The sequence below is a fragment of the Chanodichthys erythropterus genome, chromosome 23 (genome assembly GCF_024489055.1).
Source record: "Chanodichthys erythropterus isolate Z2021 chromosome 23, ASM2448905v1, whole genome shotgun sequence".
Classification (NCBI taxonomy): Eukaryota; Metazoa; Chordata; class Actinopteri; order Cypriniformes; family Xenocyprididae; genus Chanodichthys; species Chanodichthys erythropterus.
In genome coordinates this window covers 18,540,846-18,558,062 of record NC_090243.1, presented here as the reverse complement: position 1 = coordinate 18,558,062, position 17,217 = coordinate 18,540,846, and the positions used below count along the sequence as shown (strand labels likewise).

The window sequence follows — 17,217 nt, the reverse complement described above, 5'->3', positions numbered from 1 at the left end:
CTTGATTGCAATATTTTCTGATAGTTTCAATTATTTCTTAAAATAATTGTGTCCATAATTCTTGGTAAATTTAATAATTCAGAAATTTTGTAATGCATGACACAAATGTATGAGGATACGGACAAAATAATTCAGTTTTTTAGGCGTCTTCATCAGACAAAGAGAAAGATCTGAAAAATTCATAATTTGAACTTACATTTGCTGATAATTATGATTATGATTAACATTAAAAATTAAATGATCATTTAAATTAGTTTTCTACATATAAATCATCAGTTTGTGTTTTTAAAATCAGTTTGAGATTAAACTGAACCTTATTCAGAAAAGATGAAATGACTGTAATATTTGCTGTATATCATGTCTGCTTCAGAGAACTGATTTATATTTATTCATATATCTTATACTTCATATATTTAGTAGCAGTGAATATTTTATTTGAACTGAGAATATTGAAATGTAAATGCAGGATCATTACTATGTGGTTTATGAAAGAAAGCAGTGATGAGGAATTTCTGTAAAAATGAAATGATTGTGATTTTTCCTCCATTACTGTGTGTGACATCTGACTAATTGATGATCTAAAGACGTTGGTGTTGTTTGTGTGTGTTTGTGCAGCTGGTCCCGCAGTGAAGCCCTCCGTGTCTCTGCTGCCGCCCTCTTCTCTGCAGATCTCTGGAGACTCAGCCGCACTGCTCTGCCTGCTCAGCTCTTACTCTCCACAGGGGGCGACGGTGAGCTGGACGCTGGACGGGTCAGAGGTCACCGAGGGGGTTCAGACCAGCGCAGAGAGCGAGCGGGACGGACGCTACAGCCGCAGCAGCGTCCTGAGCCTCAGCAAAGCACGCTGGGAAGGCGCGGATCGCTTCGTCTGCAGAGTAAGACATGACGGAGCTGATCACGAGGCCTCGTTCCTCAAGAGCTCCCAGTGCTGATGTTTCTCCGGTCCAGACGAGCCGTATCTGAGCGTCTGGCAGGATTCGCAGCAGTCACGTGATTTACAGCTCAATACTGAAGCAGTCTTTCAATGTGCTGCCATTGCTGTTCATTCAATAAAGCTTCTGAACGCGTTACATTTGTGTCCGACTGCATCATTGATCAGTGTGTCGTTCATTCAAAGTCCTGCACTAAAGTTTCAGCTGCTTTTGATTGATTGTAATAGTTGAGAACAGCTGCATTTAGCAGGAAATGTCAAATGAAGCTCTTGGGGTTTGAACATGGTCACTGGAGACGGAGCTGCTCTATTCTGAGAGGATCACAATCACTAAACCTGCCAATGCAAATGTGATTTTCACCTCAAACTCACAGTTTCACTCTTTGATTGGTTCAACGCTCTCAACTGGAACACTTTCACTTCTGCTCATGAGAAATGAGTTATGAGTAATACATTTAGAAACAGCTTTAGATGAAGGAGCTGCTTGAAAAACATCTGCATGTTACTGATACACCATGACTTTAGTGTAGTTTAATGTACAAAAACAAAACAACATTTGAATCTACATATTAATTTACACACTCTGTTTTCTCTGATTCTGAGCATAATTGAGTCAAACCCGTCTGTCACAGGACAGATCACAGTCTAATAGAGCTGATTTCAGTCATAAGTCAGTTTTGAGCACATGTGTAGTTCCTGTGTTTGTCCTCTGTGTGTCAGTAGTGTGTGAAAGTGTGTGAAAGTGTGTGAGCAGCTGCAGTATCAGTCCAGTCACTGTGACTCTGACTGACGGAGGTTTTTGTACGACTCTTTATCACTGTGTGAACCACGGAATGCTCTCAGGCCAGTATAAACTCTGACAGTAATAATGTCCAGCATCTTCAGTCTGGACTCCACTGATGGTCAGAGTGAAATCACTGTTAGATCCACTGCCACTGAATCTAGATGGAGTTCCTGACTGGAGGCTGTTTGTTCTATAAATCAGGAGTTTAGGAGATTCTCCAGGTTTCTGTAAGTACCAGGCTAAAAAATCATTATTGTACACATCTGTGCTGGTTTTACATTTGATGTTCACAGTTTGTCCTGGTTGAGCTGCTGTCATTGAAGGACTCTGAGTGACGGTGATCTGTCCTCTACACTCTGAAACACACAAGAAGAAAATCAACTCAAAACTTTGACAATATACTTGAAGAAATGAATTGATATCAAACTTGTGCTCCACAAACCTTGAGCAAACGCTGTGAGAGTCCAGATGAAGATGATGATGAAGGTCATGTTGATGAAGATTGTTGTGTGTGTCAGTGATGAAGTGTTAAACTCACAGCACTATAAACACTCTCAGAGCACTGAAGCATCTGATCAATATGCAAATGAACTCATTCTGTATTTAAATGAGGCTCTAAATGAAGGTTCAGGAGGAGCTCGTTCATCTCATCCTGTCAATCACAACATCAAATATAAGTGTAAACTTTAAAAATTTAGCTGAATATAAAAAAATAATGATGTGCATTGATAAGCCTTTTATAATAAATACTGCAATATTCCATAAAAAAGAAAACAAAAAATGTTAATTTTGATTTCATGGTGACTTTAAACACAGAGAGGTGAATTATTTATTTGTCTTTCTCAAATACTGGTATAAATTCCATACTTTCTTGCATTATTTCTTGCTAACACTGATGCAAGGTTAGGGATAAATCGACTGTAATAGTTTAAAAGTCCCAGAAATGAACGGAGTTGACTGACGTTATTCGGTGCAGACACATCCACGCTCGTCCTGATCTTTTCTGGTATCTTATGAAGACCCTGAGCATGAATGATGTGCCCCAAATACTGCAGCAAATCTTTAAAGAATTCACATTTCTCGTGTTGGACACACAGCCCAAACTCATCCAGACGACTGAGGACTGCGTCTACATTCTTGAGATGTCACTAGATAGCAATGAATATTGGGAAGGCCTTGTAAAATCTGATCCATGACCCTTTGAAAAATTGCAGGAGCCGAAGCAATACCAAATGGTAATCGATTGTAACAGAAGAGCCTCTTTGACGTGCTGATAGTGAGGCATTTGTGTGAATCTTCTGCCAAGGGCACTTGTAAGTATGCACTGGAGAGGTTCAGTTTGGTGAAGCGTTGGCCCTCTGCCAATGATGTGAATAAATCCTCTATTCGTGGAATCGGTAACGTTCAACACAAAGGCCCGGATTCACTGTTACCTTCAAATCTCCACAAATCCTCACATCTCTAGTGATGGGACATTTGAACCGAGGCTTCGGAGCTTGTGTCGAGCATAAATGGGCGTGCCAGATGAGGCGTCGATTCGAGGCTTGTGTTGGGAATGTAGAAATCACGTGACCGATGACAAACGAGGCCTCGGTTTGTGTGGAATACGTCATCGGTTCGGTTTGAGTGTCGCTTCCAGATAAAGGGGGTTCGAAACACACGCCACCTTGTGGATGTTTCAGGAGTAGTAGAACCAGAAGTAGAAGTAGAGTGTCGGAGAGTCAGAGTTAAAGAGTTGTGTCGTTGTTGTTATTGTATTATTAGAGATATTATTACATTATATTAGGTTATATTAGGTTTGTATGGTATAATTTATGAATAATTAATTATCTGTGTGTGTGTGTGTGTCTGAGCCAGTTGTCTCTGCACAAGTAAAGTCAGACAGAGAAGATACATATTTTATGTTATACCCAGGCAATGCACAAATGTCTGTTCAGGTCATAGGCTCAGGATTAATTTTGTCTGCTATTTCTTTGCACAGTAGCTAGGTGTCACTAGTGAGCAATGCTGAATGAAGCTTCGGGTAATGAACCTTTTTGTGAAGCAATGGGTTGTGAAGCCTCAGTGCTTCATGAGGCTTCATTTGCCCATCACTACACATCTCCATTCCTTTAACAACTAGCTTGATCGGCGTGGTCCATTCGATACACTGAGACAAATGCCGTTTAATTCACTTTTGTTTACTAGGAACTCAGTCTTCTTTTGTTACTTCAACACAACATACAAAGCAGTGAACTAGAGCGCCCTCTGGTGCACAGAAACATTAAGGTCATATATCACAAATAATAAATTCATTATTAGCTTGAGATGAAGCAGCTACATGAAAAACTGCTCAAGAATATATTTATGATGCTGGTGATACATAATTACTTTACTGTGAAGTTTAATGTAAAAAACCAAAACCACATATGATGACATTATTGTTTGTTTGTTTTCATATTATTTTACAAACAATTCTGAGCATATTTGAGTCAAACCCGTCTGTCACAGGACAGATCACAGTCTAATAGAGCTGATTTCAGTCATAAGTCAGTCTTGAGCACATGTGTAGTTCCTGTGTTTGTCCTCTGTGTGTCAGTAGTGTGTGAAAGTGTGTGAAAGTGTGTGAGCAGCTGCAGTATCAGTTCAGTCACTGTGACTCTGACTGACGGAGGTTTTTGTACGACTCTTTATCACTGTGTGAACACATATTGACTGTTTGGATAGTGGAAACTCTGACAGTAATAATGTCCAGCATCTTCAGTCTGGACTCCACTGATGGTCAGAGTGAAATCAGTCCCACCTTGTGCTCCATTCCCACTGAATCGACTGAAACTCTCATCATAGAGATCATTTACCAGATAAATAATGAGTTTAGGAGCTTCTCCATGTTTCTGCTGATACCAAGCTAAACTCCAGCCATATATCCCAGTATCAGTTTTACACTCTATTTTGGCGTTTTGTCCTTCAGAAACAGTCACAGCTTCAGGCTGAGTCACAGTGATTCCTCTGGATGCTGTCGACAACAACATTAATGTGTTTAATCAGATGAAATGAACATTAAAGACTCAAAAATTATGAGCTTTCACGTCTGTTACCTGGAATAAAAGCTGCCAGAATCCAGATGAAGCTGCTGAAGAGATTCATGGTGTTTGTTGGGTTTGTACCGTGGTAAACAGCAGTGTGTTATAAAGTGTTTGAGTTTGAACGCTATAAACACTCGGAGCGCTGAAGCATGAGCCGATGCAAAGTGACTCTCTGAGCAAAAACCCTCCATCGGTTTATTTCTCTCGTCATCAACACATTATACAGAGAAAAACACAAACGCACAAAAACTCGATCTGAGAATCACTGGACTGCAGGTGTTTTGTGATGTTGAGAGTATTAAACAGTCATTTTGAGCTTTTATAAGCTGTCAGACTGTTGACCAGCAGTTCAAGTCTGAACATTCAGTAAATGTGCAGCAGTTTAGATGTTGAACTTGTCGTCTGCATGATCTGTTTGTTGAAATTTATCACTCAGAAATGAAAATGTCCATGTACAGATGAAAACTGATATTTGTGGTCATTAATTGTCTCACTTGTTTAGATATTTGGAAATCTTTAGATTTTATTCTTCATCAATCTCTGTGTGAAGATGTTTATGTGATGTGTTGTGGTCAAATAATTCATTTAATGCAATATAGATTCATTATATTGCTGACACTGACACTGAAAGTGATTTTTCTATTTTCTTCTATATGTTTTTATTTCTGGCTTCCAGTGTCATTTGCTTCCAGTTATTTTTAGCTGTATAAAACAGGGCTGTGTTTCCCAAAAGCATCTAAGAATTAAGTTGATTGTAGAGATCATTGGTGGCAAAGGCTCTACGATCTATTTAGGCCTACGATGCTTTTGGGAAACACAGCCCAGCTTGTTATACTGCTTGATATTGCAAACTGGTATTTTTTACCATATTATTTTAATGTATTGACTTCATTATAAACACACTGGTTTGTAGCGTAAATAGTTTTAAAGTTTACTGCACTTTAAAACTAGTTTTAAAGTTAAACAGCACATAGAAACACTTTCACCTAGATATTATCACATAGAGACTGTGTCTGTACCTCGAACTAGTAAATACAAAAAACTTCCAAAACCTTTTAAGGGTAAAAATTTAATTGATGTTCAAAAAATGAAAATCACAGATAAATCAGATAAACAAATGATAAAGCTTGGGTTACTGAATATTAGATCTATTTCTTCAAAAGCACTTATTGTAAATGAAATTATCACAGACAATAAACTAGACTTGCTGTGTTTGACAGAAACCTGGCTAAAACCAGACGATTACATTACTTTAAATGAATCTAGTCCTCAAGGTTATGATTATCGACACAATCCTCGACAGAAAGGCAAAGGGGGAGGTGTTGCTGTAATTTATAGTAATATATTCAGAATCATTCAAAAGAATTTCAAATATAATTCCTTTGAAGTGATGGTGCTTTATGTAACATTATGTAAGTTGACATTTGTGCTGGCTACTGTATACAGGCCACCAGGGAACCATACTGACTTTATCAAAGAATTTGCTGAGTTTCTATCAGAGTTAGTACTGGCTGCGGATAAAGTCCTTGTTGTTGGTGATTTTAATATCCATGTAGATAATAATAAAGACTCATTTGGATTGGCATTTGCAGATATTTTAAACTCTATTGGAGTTAAACAACATGTGTCAGGACCCACTCATTGTCGTAATCATACCCTAGATCTAATACTGTCGCATGGAATAGATATTGATGCTGTTGAAATTCTACAGCAGAGCGATGATATATCAGATCATTATTTAGTCTCGTGTATAATACAATTAGCCAAGGCTACAAAACCACCACCCAGCCATAAATATTGTAAAACAATCACGTCTGCCACTAAAGATTGCTTTATAAATAATCTCCCCGAGCAGTTTCATCGCCTTAGTATACCTGACAACTTAGAAGAACTCGATGCTGCAACAGAAACTATTGGCTCTCTCTTTTCCAGCACATTAGATGCGGTCGCTCCTTTACGTCTAAAGAAGATTAAGGAAACTAATCCAACGCCGTGGTATGATGAGCACACTCGGGCTCTAAAGCGAGCTGTTAGAAAAGCTGAACGTAGTTGGAAGAAAACAAAACTAGAAGTTTTTCGCCTTTCGTGGAAAGAAAAAATGATTGAGTACAGAACAGCCATAAGAAATGCTAGATCTACTTATTTTTCAAATCTCTTAATAGAAAACAAACATAATCCTAGGTATTTATTTGACACAGTGGCTAAATTAACTAGAAACAGAGATTCAACTGCTGACGTTTCCATAGAGCACAGCAGTAATGACTTTATGAACTTCTTTACTTGCAAGATTGATAATATTAGAGAGAAAATTATAAACATGCAACCGTCTACAGTTTCTCTTCAGACCGTGCACTGTAGTGTCCCTGAGGTAAAACTAGAATCATTCGCCGCTATAGGAGAGGAAGAATTATCTAAACTTATCAAATCATCAAAATCAACGACATGTATGTTAGACCCAATGCCGACTAAACTACTGAAAGAAATGCTTCCAGAGGTCGTAGGTCCACTTCTTGATATAATTAATTCATCTTTAACACTAGGACACGTGCCAAAAACCTTTAAGCAGGCTATTATCAAACCTCTTATTAAAAAACCTCAACTAGATCCGAGAGATTTAGTAAATTACAGGCCAATCTCGAATCTACCTTTTCTGTCAAAGATACTAGAAAAGGCAGTTTCAACACAACTGTGTTCCTTTTTAGAAAGAAATGGAATCTGTGAGGATTTCCAGTCAGGATTTAGACCATACCATAGTACTGAGACTGCTCTCGTTAGAGTTACAAACGATCTACTCCTATCATCCGATCGTGGCTGTATTTCTCTATTAGTGTTATTAGATCTCAGTGCTGCTTTTGACACTATCGATCATAACATTCTTTTAAAAAGACTTGAAAACTATATTGGCATTAGTGGAATTGCTTTGGCATGGTTCAAATCATACTTATCTGACCGTTATCAGTCTGTGGTAGTTAATGAAGAGATGTCGTATCGATCACAGGTTAAATATGGGGTACCACAAGGCTCAGTATTAGGACCGTTGCTTTTCACTCTGTACATGCTGCCCTTAGGAGAGATAATTAGGAAGCATGGTGTTAGTTTTCACTGCTACGCTGACGATACTCAGCTCTATATTTCCTCGCGCCCTGACGAAACCTACAAATTCACAAAACTAACAGAATGCATAGCTGACATTAAAAACTGGATGACAAGAAATTTCTTATTATTAAATTCAGAAAAAACTGATTTCCTAATCTTTGGACCAAAAACTTCTTCACGAAAAAACCTTGAATACTCTCTAACACTTGACGGGTGCTCCATTAAACCTTCGTCCTCAGTTAGGAACCTGGGTGTGCTCTTTGATACCAATCTTTCATTTGAAAGTCATGTTTCTAGTATCTGTAAAACCGCCTTCTTCCATCTAAAAAATATATCTAAATTACGACATATGCTCTCAATGACAAATGCGGAACAGTTGGTTCATGCATTCATGACCTCAAGACTAGATTATTGTAACGCTCTACTGGGTGGTTGTTCTGCTCGGCTTTTAAACAAACTACAGTTGGTTCAAAATGCGGCAGCTAGAGTTCTTACTAGAACCAGAAAGTATGACCATATTAGCCCAGTTCTGTCAACATTACATTGGCTCCCTATTAAACATCGTATAGATTTTAAAATCTTGCTACTTACTTATAAAGCTCTAAATGGTTTAGCTCCCCAGTACCTAAGTGAGCTCTTAATGCATTATAGTCCTTCACGTTTATTGCGATCTCAGAATTTAGGCCAGTTGATAATACCCAGAATATCAAAATCAACTGAAGGCGGCAGATCATTTTCCTATTTAGCACCTAAACTCTGGAACAATCTTCCTAGCATTGTTCGGGAAGCAGACACACTCTGTCAGTTTAAATCTAGACTAAAAACACATCTCTTTGCTCTTGCATACACATAACACATTATCAATACATTAGCATTTTTCAAATCCGTTAAAGGATTGTTACGCTGCAATAATTAGGTCGGCCGGAACCGAGAACATTTCCTATAACACTAGATATACCTGTACATCAGAACAAGAATGGCATCTACGCTAATATCTGTCTCTCTGCTTATCCTGAGGTTTGCCGGGTGCTGGATCCAGGCCGTATCCAGGTCAGATGGAGAACCTGCGTCTGGACCTGACTACAACGTAGCCCATGATCCCCGTATCCGCTTACATATATTTATATATAATCGATTTTTAATCTCTATAATAAAAATGTACAATTCAGATTTTGATCTCCATATACATTTACATATATATATCTTCCAAGGGGTTTTTTCCCTCCTAGGACTTTTTTCCCAGTGCTAGCACGCTGGGTTTTTCTCCTAGGGGGTTTTTTCCACCCCTGGAAGTCAGCCGACATTGGCTTAATGTAGCACCATCTTGTATATGTTACATATTACCACGCTTGTTTGTACAGTTTTAACCACTTCCCTTTTTTTTTTTTTTTTTTTTTTTTTTTCTGTGCTTCTAATATGTAAAGCTGCTTTGAAACGATTACCAATTGTAAAAGCGCTATATAAATAAATTTGACTTGACTTGACTTTGATATTCTTCTTGTTATTTCCCTATAGTGGATGGTGTATCTCATTCATAGAAAGGTTGTTCAGTTCCTCCTAAAATCATTATAATTTCTAAACTTGTCACTGAACATGAAAAATCACAATCTCTTCACTTTCATATATTGATTTTTGATGATTCTGATAATTGTGCTCAATATTATCACATTTGGTTGTTTTTGTGCTGCACTGACGACAACAGCTGCAGTATCAGTTCAGTCACTGTGACTCTGACTGACGGAGGTTTTTGTACGACTCTTTATCACTGTGTGAACACATTGTTACTGTTGATCCAGTGATAACTCTGACAGTAATAATGTCCAGCATCTTCAGTCTGGACTCCACTGATGGTCAGAGTGAAATCACTGTTAGATCCACTGCCACTGAATCTAGATGGAGTTCCTGACTGGAGGGTGCTTGTATAAGAAATCAGGAGTTTAGGAGTTTCTCCAGGTTTCTGTAAGTACCAGCTCAGAGCGGGTTTTCCATCACCATAACAGCAGTCTGGATCACTGCTAGTTTTACAGGTCACAGTGACTGATTGTCCAGTTTGAGAGAGCAGCTCTGAGGGAGTTTGAGTCACTGTCACCTGACCAACAGATTCTGACAAGAGAGAAAGATTAGAAATCACAAACACTTTTACAACCATATATCTTCACAACACATAAAAATAACAAGTAAATAATGTCTGTAATCTTTACTGACACAAACCTCGACATAATACTGCCAGCGTCCAGATCAATATGGTGCTGAAAGTCATTTTTGTTGGTTGTAGGTTCAGTTCTAGTGAAAAACAGTTGTTGATCATGTTTGATGTTTGACAGAGTTATAAACACATGCAGAGCACTGAAGCGTGTGTCGCTCATGTAAAACACTCTCTCTATGCAAACGCTTCAGGAAGGACAGGTTTAAGATGGTTTAATGTGGTTTCATTGAGATTTCACAAAACATTTCACATGTTAATATAATCCTTTATTGATAAAGCAACATCAGATGAACAGGAGCGCTGTTTAATCCCAATATCAGACCAACATCACGATTACAAGTGTGATATTGCTTTTATATTATTGAACATTTATAGATTCTACATTTCAAAATGCAAAAAATTAGGCAACCTAAAACTAAATCTGAGCCTTGGTTGAATGACACGGCTCGTGCTGTCAGACGCGAGTGCTGTAGAGCTGAGCGCAAATGGAAAAAGGACAGACTGCATGTATCACTTCAAATGCTAAGGGACTGCTGGCGTCATTATCAGACAATTGTGAAAGATGCTAAAAGACTGGAATTATTCTGTCAAACTGTAACAAGCCTCGTGTTTTGTTTAAGACTATTGATTCTGTTCTTAATGCTCCGCAAACTGTCTGTATTGATGCACTTTTTATTGATAAGGTCACTTCCACTAGAGCTCTTATTTCACCTTCTGCTTATGACCCCTCAATCCCTGTCCTCTGTTCTGCTGTTTTTGACAGGTTTAAGCCTGTGACCTTGTCTGTGTTACAGGAGACTGTTGATCATTTGAAGCCCTCAGGTTCTCCACATGATGCTGTTCCTCCTCAGCTTTTTTAAAGAGGTCTTTCCTACTGTAGGGCCATATGTTCTTGCAGTTGTTAATAGCAGTCTGTCTTCAGGTGTGGCTCCTAAAAATTTTAAACATGCAGTAGTGCAACCTCTGATTAAAAAACCTGGTCTGGATCCTGTAGATCTTGCAAATTTTAGGCCTATCTCCAAACTACCTTTTCTTTCAAAAATCCTTGAAAAGATAGTCTGCAGTCAATTAATGGCCTTTCTGAAAGCCCATAATAATGTTCCAGTCCGGTTTTAAAACTTTCACACAGCACAGAATCTGCTCTTTTAAAAGTGTTTAATGATATATTTTTAGCTACTGACTCTGGTGATTGTGTTATTCTTGTGCTTCTTGATTTAACTGCTGGACCATGAAATCCTGATCTCACGTTTGGAGCAGTGGGTGGGCATCAAGCATTAGCACTTGAATGGTTTCGGTCCTACCTGGATGGTTGGACTTTCTGTGTCAGTTGTGGTGACTCTGAGTCCTCCTCTGCTCCTCTCTCTTGTGGGGTCCCACAGGGCTCAGTTTTAGGCCCACTTCTCTTCTCTTTGTATTTGCTCCCACTAGGTTCAATAATCAGGAAGCATGGCATATCTTTCCACTTTTACGCAGATGATTTATGTGCCTCTTAAAAAGAACGACACTGTCGGACCGTTACTCGAGTGTCTTGCTGATATACAGGCCTGGATGTCTCTTACTTTTTTAAGTTTTAATGTAAAAAAGACAGAGGTGATGGTTTTTGGTGGCACCATTGGGACCCCTTCTGTTGATTTGGGGGCCTTGGCCCAAGCAAACAATCACTAACCTAGGGGTTAAAATCGACGCTGACCTCAAGCTTGACAGTCAGATCAGGGCAGTCGTTAAATCAAGCTTTTTTCACTTGAGGCAGCTGGCCAAAGTAAAGCCATTTCTTTCGAGGCAACACTTTGAGACAGTAATCCACGCCTTTGTTACCACTCGGCTGGATTACTGTAACGCACTGTATGTGGGGGTTAGTGGGTCTTCTGTTGCTCGTCTGCAGATGGTTCAAAACGCTGCAGCACGTCTGTTAACGCAAATACGAGCACATTTCCCCTATTTTAGCCTCACTTCACTGGCTGCCCATTCATTTTAGGCTCCATTTTCTCATAAAATTATCTTATTTGTTTTTAAATCTCTAAATGGTCTTGCTCCACCCTACGTTTCTGAGCTGCTACACCCTTATACACCCACCCGTTCTCTCAGGTCAGCTGATCAGCTGCTCCTGAATGTGCCCAAAACAAACGGATGCTCAGAGGGATCCGTGCCTTTGCTGTAGCAGCTCCTAAACTGTGGAATGATCTGCCTCTGCCCGTTAGACGGGCCTCTTCATTGTCTTCTTTTAAGTCACTTCTTAAAACCCACCTTTTCTCTTTGGCCTTTGACTGATTTTGACATTTGTTTCTTAATTTGTTTTTGTTTTTATGTCTTGTATGAGTTGAGTATTTTATGTTTTATATATTTTTCTGTACAGCACTTTGGTCAACTTTGGTTGTTTTTAAGTGCTTTATAAAGTTTGATTTGAGTTTGAAAACCATTTTTCTACATGTTTTTTTCTGCTCAGTAGTTATTTTGAGTGTTTCTGGAGTCACAGGATCATCAAACTCCTCTGAGGACGATGAACATCTGCTCTATTCTGAGAGAAACACAATCACTCCACCTGATGATGAAATATGAGTTTAACTCGCTCAGATTCACTGTTTGACTTCAGTAAATGACACTGTTGAGGCAGTTTGTGGAATAAATCAGGAGTTCAGGAGCTTCTCCAGGTTTCTGTAAGTACCAGCTGAAGAAGTTTCTCCTGTTCCAGTTTCTCTCCATTGGATCAGAGGTTTGTTCATATTCATCAGTTACACAGAGGTTTATCAGCTCATGTTATCATCAGATACCAGTTTGTATCTTCTCATAGTTTTGTGAAAAAGTGTTCAATAAAAATTCAGTTAAAAGCACAAATCAATATTCTTATCTTGCTCTTTCTTATTGGAGGCTGTGATTGGTGCAGAGGAGGGAGAGGCGTGTCTGAACTGAACTGTTGATCAGGACTACAATTAAAACAGCAGCTGATATAAAACTCTTACTGTCTGCAGTATATAGTATGAATACAGTGTATAGTGAACAAATGACATGTTAGGATGAGATACTCAAATCAAATAACCATGGAGAATTATGAAAATTAATATCTATTATTAATAAAAGGCGGCAACTGAAATCACTCAGATCTCAAACGTGTGACTGATCTATAAGAGCACAAAATCTCTTTCTGACCTCTATAATTATTAAGAGTGGCAGATTAATTTAGATGATTTTATTTCAGATGTTTGTGTGACGATGTTGTTTCAGATCCTCCTTTGAGCAGCTGCAGTATCAGTTCAGTCACTGTGACTCTGACTGACGGAGGTTTTTGTACGACTCTTTATCACTGTGTGAACACAGCTTTACTGTTTATGAGATGTACACTCTGACAGTAATAATGTCCAGCATCTTCAGTCTGGACTCCACTGATGGTCAGAGTAAAATCTGTTCCATAATCTGCTCCATTGCCAGTGAATCTATATGGAGTTCCTGACTGTCGTGATGTAATGTCATAAATGAGGAGTTTAGGAGCTTCTCCAGGTTTCTGCAGATACCAGGCGAGACAGTCTCCACAACCCACTGAACGATCTCCAATTCCACTGCTAGTTTTACAGTTTATAGTAACTGTTTCTCCTGGTTGAACAGCTGCTGCTGAGGGAGTCTGAGTCACAGAAACTTGTCCTGTAATTTCTGTGAATGACATTTCATAAGATCATAATTACAACAGTTATTAAAGTCAAAGTGTCCAATACAAAATCTATACTGAACATCAAAAACATGCATATAAATCACATTTTTAGTTAATAGAGTAAATGAACCTTGAACAGAAAGAATAAGAGTCCAGAAACAGACGCTGATGATCATCATTCTGATTGTTGGTGGTTTATTTTCAGTTTGAATGAAGAAAAGCTCTCAGTGATGAAGTGTTAAACTCACAGCACTATAAACACTCTCAGAGCACTGAAGCATCTGATCAATATGCAAATGAACTCATTCTGTATTTAAATGAGGCTCTAAATTAGGGAGGAGGAGCTCGTTCATCTCATCCTGTCAATCACAACATCAAATATGTATCATGTATTCATTATACACCAAGTGTGAACTTTAAAAATGTAACATAAAATTTATGACCAATTTAAATTGTGATAAGATGAAATGTTTTAAATCTACATTATCATTATCTAAGCATCATCAGCTCAATATTTCGTCTTCAGGTACGAGACCGCAGGTGATCACAGCTGTACTGATGACAGAAACCCTTCAGAGCAAAACTGGAGTGAGAGAAAACAGTGTCCACAGTTTCATTCCTGTTATCTTGCACTGCATCACTGTGCCACTAGAGGGCGGTGTGAACAGACAGAAGTACCAGTGATGAACAGGATCGGACAGAGATTAATAAGGACAGTTAATACAGTGATGAATTTATTCAGTCGGGCTCCTGTGTGTGTAACTGTAACAGCTGCAAAAGTCACAAACTGTTCTGCCTAAAGTCATTGTTTGAGCCACACTTTGCCCTGCAAAGTTTACTTAACAGGGTATATGGCCAACATCAGACATACACTTGGTCTTTGGATAGCTTTAATGCACATGCACACCACCTAGCATAATAAGTTTAGCATGTAGCTTGAATTGTCTTTGGGATCCTTTACAGCTCAGAAACATCAATCCAGAAACACTTTCTATAGCTGTGAGAAACAAACGTGTATAAAACACATCAGGGGTTGAATACAGGTGGAGTTTATTCTGTAGAAAGAACATCATCAGACCTTCTCTGAGACTTTCTGAACTGTGTCATGTCAGATAACGTGATCACAACACTGAACCAAAACACACACATATTCCCTTACATGCAGGGGGCGCAGGTGAGCTGGACGCTGGAGGGGTCAGAGGTCACAGAGAAGGTTCAGACCAGTGCAGAGTTTGATGTACAAAAACAACAACAACCTACTGTATGGCACCATTATTGTTTGTTTGGTTTGATATCAGTTTACTCTCTCAGTTTCTCTGATTCTAGTTGAGTCAAACCCGTCTGTCACAGATCAGATCACTAGGGATGGGCGATACCACTTATTTTGTTTTCAATACGATACTGATACTTTTAAGGCCAATATCACCGATATTGATACCGATATGATACCTCTAATACGAACTTACATATTTTAACATTTATTGAATTATTGAATTACTAAGAGTAAAATGGGTTATGATACCCACTTAACATTATATTATAAAAGCATTTTAATTGCATTTTATTAGATTATATTTTTGTTTACACATGGTTAAAATGTTTACTTGGTAAACCATGGAAAATCTACAAATAAGCCTTTTATATGCCTAGCTGAACTATGGTCACTGTAGTAATGGTTCATTTTCATAAGCTGCCAGTGACAGGCTGTTGCACCCATAAAACGAAACATTTGTATTCTGACAATACATCAATATGAATTTTTAACGTTCAGTTTAAGCATTGTTTTAATGTTTGTTAAGCATGGGCTGCGTTTCCCAAAAGCATCAATGCTAAAATACTAAGCGCAGCCCTGTTTGAAGGTAGTGTCAGCAGTGAGCGAACACTCTCTGTGATTGATTGGTTCAGACTTGCAGCATTTGCGTGTTCAGATGAGCAGGAAAATACTTCTACTACAAATTATTGAGAATGTCCTCGCTACATAGGTTATTTGTCCAATTCAATGCATATTATATGCATTAAATCTATTGTTAAATAAACAAAATAACTGGTAAAAAAGAAAACCACACCTTAGTATCGATATTTTAATTTGAGTATCGATACTTTCAATACTCAACATCAGTATCGATATATCGATACTTCATACCGATCTGCCCATCCCTACAGATCACAGTCTAAGGGTCAGATTTACTAACAGCTAGCACAAGCGCAAACCCTCTTTTGGTGTTAAAACACTACTGTCAGGATTTACTAAAGACACGCAGTGAAAAATATTAGAGCTGAAAAGCGTGAGCAGTTATTTCTGCACCTGACATTGTTGCACATGTATTTGTAGGAGTTTCCCTTTAAGACAACATTTATGGAAGGAGAATATTTAAATGAATCACGCAAGGTGATTTACTAAGGTTTGTGCTAGTCAATTTACTGGTATTTGCACCATTGTGCACAAAGTTTCAGTTGAGGAGAAAGTGAGGAAAGGATGGTCAGTTTCATCAGAAGGGTGTGTGAGTGTGAAACACAGTATTCCAGTCTTGTGATTATTGTGGACTATAACTGCACTACTGCTTTATACTGCATATATGTGCTTAGATTAGTTATTTGTTTGGTGATTTGGTAAAGCTCTTTCTCCGATCAGTGGAGCTCTCTCAGTGAACTCGAACAAGCTCCTACAGCTAACAGGCAACGCTCTCGTAACTTTGGCTAACGTTCTGGCAATGTTCTCTCAAAGTTACGAACAAACGTTCTTCCAGTAACATTAATAGAGTGTTTGTTCAATGTTATCTGGTCTTTAATAATGTTCTCAAAAGGTTAGCACAAAAACATTATTTATACATTGTTTGCAGAAGAGTTTTTAATATTCTTCTCATAACGTTGGAGGAAAACGTTCTCAGAACAAAAATGTGTTAGCTGGTGAATTATATTAAATAGAAGATATGAAAGGTGAAAATAAAATATGGTGTCAGAATTGTTGTTGACCCTGTGTTAAATGAAGGTTTATTCATCTTAAATACACTTTATTGCTTTAAACATGATTATTGTATCATATTTTAGGAACAGTTTAACATCTCAAGTATCAGTTTAAACTCAGTTATATTTCCTTTTTTAAGTTATTTCATAATCAATCAGCAAAGTTATGCATACATAATTGCATAAATATGAATGCATGCATACATAAACAAATAAAGTAATTATTCCAGAGGCTTAGATATGTATCCTTCATATTTTTCGGTGCAGATATAGACTGTTTTCTGTGAATGAACAAGATTTCAGATTCATTAGTGAAATAACGAGAAGAATAATAAAGTGCAGCAAACAGTGAAACTATTCACACTACAGACCAGTGTGTTTATAATGAAGACAATACATTAAAATAATATGGCAGTTTGCAATATCAAGCAGCACAATGAGCTGTTTTATACATCTAAAAATAAGTGTAAGCGGATCATACCGGAAGACACACACTGAATTTAAAAATGATGTTAAACATAAGGTGGTGTC

The 17,217-nt window shown here is 38.1% G+C and overlaps 2 gene segments (V, D, J or C); both read right to left on the bottom strand.

The window, feature by feature from the left end:
* Positions 1-1,633: 1,633 nt before the first annotated feature.
* On the bottom strand, positions 1,634-5,483 carry LOC137014150 (Ig kappa chain V region 2717-like). The segment is given in 3 exon segments: positions 1,634-2,071; positions 2,158-4,710; positions 4,793-5,483. Coding segments are annotated over 2 exon segments (375 nt in total).
* Positions 4,388-4,841, bottom strand: LOC137013695 (immunoglobulin kappa variable 1-12-like). The segment is given in 2 exon segments: positions 4,388-4,710; positions 4,793-4,841. Coding segments are annotated over 2 exon segments (372 nt in total).
* Positions 5,484-17,217: the final 11,734 nt, after the last annotated feature.